The following is a 6,380-nucleotide window of genomic DNA, read 5'->3' as shown; positions in this document are numbered from 1 at the left end:
GATTAAAATACTTTTTTTTTTTCTATTTTTGAAGTGTTCAGCTTAATTTATTTATGCTGAAGATCCAGTCCACTGTAATGTAGAGAAATGGAAGGAGGGAGAGAAAACACAGCAAGAAACCCACAAAGAAAAAAACATTAAAGTGAAATTTAAAGGTAAAAACATTGAGAAAATTAAAATTAGTTAGTTCTTTAATTTTACTTCTAGCAGAGAAGAGGGACAGAAACATTTATTCCTCTGAAATAAGCAAAAAGGTAAATGTGTTCAGTGTACAAACAAAAAAATGAGTCATGTTACTATAATAAAACCATTTTGCAATTTAATTCTAATTTGTATAAAAATTGAACCAGACAAACCATTTGTATATCTAAGAGTAAACTTTAGAATGTAATGAATATTTGCTAGCCATAATCCATATCAAAACATTTATAATTACTGCACTGCAAGACTCACAACATGAAAAGTAATACACTTCCTCTTTCAAGTACTTGAAATGTATTTTTTCTAGTTTCAGTAATTTATATTGCAATGGCATTTAGTAAAATTTGATTAGTAAAAATCTTTAATTACTACACTACATTTCTCATCTTATACTTTTTTACCTTTTTTTTTGTAAGTATGAATTTATCTATAATGAGAATAAAATTTTAATAAATTAACTGTCTAGAGGTTTTTTATTTTTTAAACAGCAGCTAACAACTGCATGCCTATAAATAATTCCTTGCAGAGTTGGGTATCCTTCATCTTTTTTCCCCTCCAAGTAAAGGTCATCAATTTTTTCCACAACTGAACTCAAAAATGGCTGATTTAATCCAGTTTGAGGTAAATTGTTACAGACTTGAGGGCAATAGTCAAGGTCCAGAACACTTGAGCATTCTTCTCATTTTCAACTACCTCACCACATATGAAAAAGCCTCCAAAATATACACCACAGCTAATCACAGTATTCTGAATTATTATTTTGTTACATGTAAGACACATGGGACTACTCCAGGCATCCAGATAAACTGGGATAAGACATCACTAAAAAGAAAACATGGGGCTTCAGTTCAGACGTCTTTCAAAACAGGATCAGTAAAGCATAACACTGGATTATGCACAATCTAAAAACCATTTGTTCATAAATCAATATGTAATGGCAGTAGCAAACTATGACTTTTTTGAAAGAATCAAATTTATTTCATATTTAAAATTGTGATGCAGTTCCATCAGTAAAGCATGAAAAAGGCAACTTTGAGAATACAGGCTGTATCTTTAAAATTAAACCTTTATGTATGATCAAGAAAATTCCTCATGGTCACCTCAGTAACTACCCTATCTATGTAATATTTTCTCTATTTAACTAGTCCACTCCAAATTTTCTATTTATAACCCACAAACAGAGGCACCACAATCCCTTGATACAGCTATTCCCAGCAAATATCTTTAAACAGTCACAACAGATTATACTTTAAATTATCAGTTTCTGTTACAAGAGTTTGCAATCAGACTGAGAATAGCAGACATGTAAATGTGTCCCAGTGAAAAAAAAATGCAAGTCTCCATTTCTGACTTTAGAATTTTACCAGTAATTTCATTTATCTAGCTCCTGCAATATTACTAGACTCAATGGGGTCAGACACAACTGTTGCTAGTTTTCTCTCGGAAATCACTTTTTATTCCAAATTTTGAAAACAGACGCCCACTACTGATCTTTAGATTATACTATTTTATTAAGGAATAAAAAAAGACACCAAGGACATCATAAAATGGCTACAAAGCTTTGAAGCATTAAAAGCACACTCAACTGTCATGAAGGAAAAAACCCACCAAACCCTTCATAATAATTTAAGTGAAGAAATGTTATAATTCTCTGGCAAAATAGCAGTATCTTTTTGGCAATATGATAGCTTTTACCCTCTGCCAACAGTTTAAATGGTAGATTTTTTTAAAAAGGAATAAAATTAAATTCTGCAGTTCACTAAGCCAGGAAACTGCTTTTAAGTAAATCATTTGGGGAAAGAATGGAAGTAATGCTTTTATTACTTGCGTTATAACCGTTTCCCTGTAGCTGATGTTAATATTTATTCCATAGTTAGATAATCCTCCATTAGCTAATTAGATTCAGCTGTGAACTTATTAACCAATATTTCCCTGATCACTTTGTTAAAATATTTTGAATGACACTCTATTAAATGTTATCGGACTTTCCAATGTACTACAGTTTGCAGAATTAAATTAGTGGAGTATCTTCCTTTTATACAGACTCTCTCCTCACTAAGAACTCCTAATTAGTTTTGAAAACTTAAATTATAGTATAACTATAATAATTTCTATTCAGAAGTAACAATTGCTGCACAGATTTATTCTGTATGGTACCAGGCATCTCTGATCCCTTTTCAACTGCTACATGTGAGAAAAGAAATGGAAATCAAACAATGCAAGAGTGCTCAGAACCACCCAGGATTACTCTACAGATTCAGTAGCAAAGGACAATGTCACTCATCATATTCAAATGCAGGACAGAAATAGACTTTAAACATTTTTTTATTGCTATGCTATTAAAAAAAATGTTTTAAATTGACTTACTGACTGTTATGTATACATTGTCAATGTACATCTTTAACACAGAACTGCCTGGGTTTGCTCAATTACTGTACAAAATATCTGTTCATACATTATGTTTTATTCTGGAAAATATAGTAAGAAATTGGAAAATAACACTCAAGCTCATTATACCAAAATACAAGTGTCATACATATTTTTACATCTATACATGTACATATCACACCATATATATACACACAGCTATGATGGATCACTCCCTTGCAAGCTTATCCTATCTGTCACTCTTTAAAAAAACCCCTTGAAATTCACAATTAAAGCTTCTGAAGCCTTCTAAATTCCTGTTTTCACAACCAGATCATCTTTATGTCAGCTGCTTTGCCAGCACTTTGTTGTTAATCTACAGCTTCATCAACACAAGACTTAAAAGTGTACAAAGTGAACAGAATTCCTGAAATACAAATTCTATCCTGTTATCATTCATACTGAATTACTATACAAGTTTCTCAGTAGTCTTGTGTAATGTGCCAAGCTTTCGAAATACACAAATTCATTTTCTGTCAGTTAAAAAATACGGTATGTCCTTAAATCCTGATAATATTTGCTTGTACATTCCACACAGAAGTAGAAAGAATACATTTTAGTAATCAAAATGTTAGTACTTAAGAGTCAACAACTGCAATTTAAATTCAGGAAAATCCTCCAATTTCTTTCTATCACATTGAATTCTGTATTTTTAAGAACACTCAAAACATGTTAAGGCAAAAGCTTATAGTGAATTCTCAGCTGTAGACCCAAAACATCTACAGTCACTGAAATTTACATACCAACAAAATTGAGCTGCCCTAATATCTGACTCAATATACTCTTACGTTCTTGCATTCCTAGCAAGCTAATTTGTATGACCATAAGAAAGAGACTAGGCAATTTGCTTCTTATTCATAGCTCATAATATGGACTTACATGTGGTATGGATTGATAAAATACCTAGCAAAATGTGTAAGAATTTCAAAGTTATCTAATCAATTTTTCAGGTAGTGAGAAGAAAAAAAAATAAAAATAAAAATCTAATTTTTACCTGATCTCCACTGGAAAGGAAAAAGTCAACCTCACACAAAAAGGAAAAGAGGACAGATAGGAAGAACACCACGACACAGGCCATTTTGTTTTCATAATGCATAAAGCATTTCAAATGCAAAATTAATAGCAAAAAAATCTGTCAGGGTAAAACACAGCCTGTATGACATATACCCCCAATGGCGTCCAAAGCACAAGAAAATGCCAGAACACTTCAATTTGTATCAGGAAGTCAAACCTTACTGATGATACATGAGAAGGTTCAGTTATTTATTTATTATGCAACAGAATTAGCCTTTGACTTCAAAAAATAAAACGGAAACATAACAAATAAAACCAAGTATTCTCCTTCTCTCCTAGAAATTAATCTAAATAAAGTCTGTATTTGTAAGCCAGGTACTTAAATGTAGAAAGTATTCAGTTTGACAGTTGCCAGTATAAGCACATACAGTACATCTGTATATGGAAATACATTACTTTTTCTTTATCCAGAGTACAGAGTATAAGCATAAGGAGAGAGAATTTTAATTATATAAGAAATCCTACATTTGTCACTCACTAATTTTTCAGAGGCTAACAGGGCAAGCTCAATAGCCACCCTTTAAAGATATTGGCACTGTTTCATTCTTCATCCTTGCAGAATGTATAGAACAACCATGAGAATATATTTATCTTATTCTGTTCCAAGGTATGTCGTGAAGGCTGAGAAACCAGGTGTCCAGCCTTGTTTAGGAGTATGTGTTCACAGCTGGGAAAATAAAGGAACTCCCCTGGACCCCTCCCTGGGCCCTGGCCAGGCCTTGGTTGGAGCTCCAAGGGAGAATGATACACCGATGAGGCTGTGAGGCTAGGTATCCTGCCTTGCTCAGAAGCAGGTGGTCAAAGTTGGGTCGATAAAAACTTCCTTGACTCCTCCTTGGGCCCTGGCCAGGCTTTGGGGAGAAGCCAATAGAAGAAAGCGACCAAAACAGTAACTTCCCAGACTCATCTCGGATACTGGGCGGGTCCGAGATGCACCTGAGCGAGGTGAAGCCAGCCCGACAGATGTTGCTGTACTTTCTCTTCACGTAAATTGTTTGTTAAAGTGTCTAAAAGCAGGACCCTCTCCCAGCAAAGATGGAGACATCATCTACGAGTGGACACACTGCATAGGACTTCCCAATTGCTGGGAAAGGTTCTCCGGATCCTTTGCTGTGATTTGGGCTCCCCAGCTGATGTACAGGTCTGGATGATGGTCAAGTATGGCAACTGGTGATGTATCCTTCTTAATCACCACGCTGCTTTCTCTTATGTAGCAATGATTAGGTGCATTACCCTGTTTATCTTTTTACCCTGCTTATGCCTTTCTTTTCCCACTTTAAACTAAAGTAAAATGTTTTCATTTTCAAGTTGGTGCCTGTGTCCCTTTTACTAACTCTGTCAACTAGCAAAACACTAATGTTTTTGGGTTTTTCATTTGGAGGTCTTCTGTAGTGAGATTCTGTACAGCAAGTTTAGAACTACCAACAATAACCTTATTTTCCTAGCTACCCTTTCCAGGATCTCTAGTAATAACCCATGAAATGTCCACAGGCTTTGGATCAACATAAAAAAAGACCATAAAAAACCTGAATATGCTCCTAGTTGTACAAGCTACCTTTGAGAGCAATCTCATTACTGAAAATTAAAAAAAAAACCCAACAAAACACACTAAATCATCATATTCTGCTTGCTTGCCTTCTATGACACACCAAAAAAGCACCAGTGAGTGGTCCGTGCCAATCCCTGTACAAAGACAACAGCAAGAAAAAATCACTTCCACTTACTTGGTGTTAATTCTGGGTTTCCTTTCAAGTTCATCATCTTTGGAATTGAAGGTCCATATATATCTGCATCAAGTAAACCAACTTCTTTTGTCTATGCAAAGAATAAAAAAAAAAAAGTATTTGTCAAGATGTCTGTCTTCTTTCATTAATTACTTGTTGAGAAAAATTTCAAAACTGCCCATAGAAATAAAAAATACTATCTTGATTTTAGATATGACTGTTTTATTTCTTTCTAAATTGCAACTGAAGCATAAAATATAACAATGTCTCTACCAGTTGAGCCAGATGTCTTCACAAAACCTAGATTCTCAATACACAGAATCCTCACTTGCACATTGTCTTACAATGTAGACCACAGACTTTACATTAACAACCATTCTAAGCAATATGCTTTCTACTCCACATACGTTTATGCAGAAATAATATTTTAACTTCTTTTAAAAGGTATCAAGTTTTACTGTAAAAAAAAAAAGCAATGTTTGTAAATACATTCTAATTAAAGCAATTTTAATTACACTAGTGACTACAAGGAATGTGAAAAACATTTAAAAAGTATTTTTATCTTCCATTTAGCAGCCAGAGTAAACTTTTGCAGACATTTTGAAAATACTGAAATGCAAGTCTCTGAAGCCAATTAAGCAAACATAACATTTTAATCAAATGCAGTTACACAAAAGAATGCTAAAAATATGGGTTTATTCAACTACATATGGTACACTAGGCAATAAACTTTAACTAAAAATTACTTCAACTATGTAGTCTAGACTAAAAGATTAATTTCTGTATGTTTTTTTATAGAGATACATACATATTTTGTGGAAATTAAACTATTTTTCCTACAGATGGCAAGACACACTATCAATTACCAAGTTCTGCAAATTAAGCAGTAAAGAGCAAGCCCTTTAACGTCAAGTTTCTCTAATATAAAAAGCTAACTGTATTCCACACTGCAAA

At 33.5% G+C, this 6,380-nt stretch overlaps 1 protein-coding gene across 1 annotated transcript in view; it reads right to left on the bottom strand.

Annotated features, from left to right (window-relative positions):
* The window catches only part of NUBPL (NUBP iron-sulfur cluster assembly factor, mitochondrial), a gene marked incomplete at its 5' end in the record, with an annotated part of 69,926 nt that extends 64,409 nt beyond the window's left edge, over positions 1-5,517 (bottom strand). The window contains one exon of the mRNA XM_010164405.2: positions 5,427-5,517. Coding sequence (XP_010162707.2) covers positions 5,427-5,517 — 91 coding nt within the window. The remainder of the gene's footprint in view (positions 1-5,426) is intronic.
* Positions 5,518-6,380: the final 863 nt, after the last annotated feature.

Source organism: Antrostomus carolinensis, unplaced genomic scaffold (assembly GCF_000700745.2).
Source record: "Antrostomus carolinensis isolate BGI_N321 unplaced genomic scaffold, ASM70074v2 scaffold12420, whole genome shotgun sequence".
NCBI classification, from domain to species: domain Eukaryota; kingdom Metazoa; phylum Chordata; class Aves; order Caprimulgiformes; family Caprimulgidae; genus Antrostomus; species Antrostomus carolinensis.
Note: the sequence above shows the minus strand (reverse complement) of the source record. Positions and strands in the feature narration are given on the sequence as shown.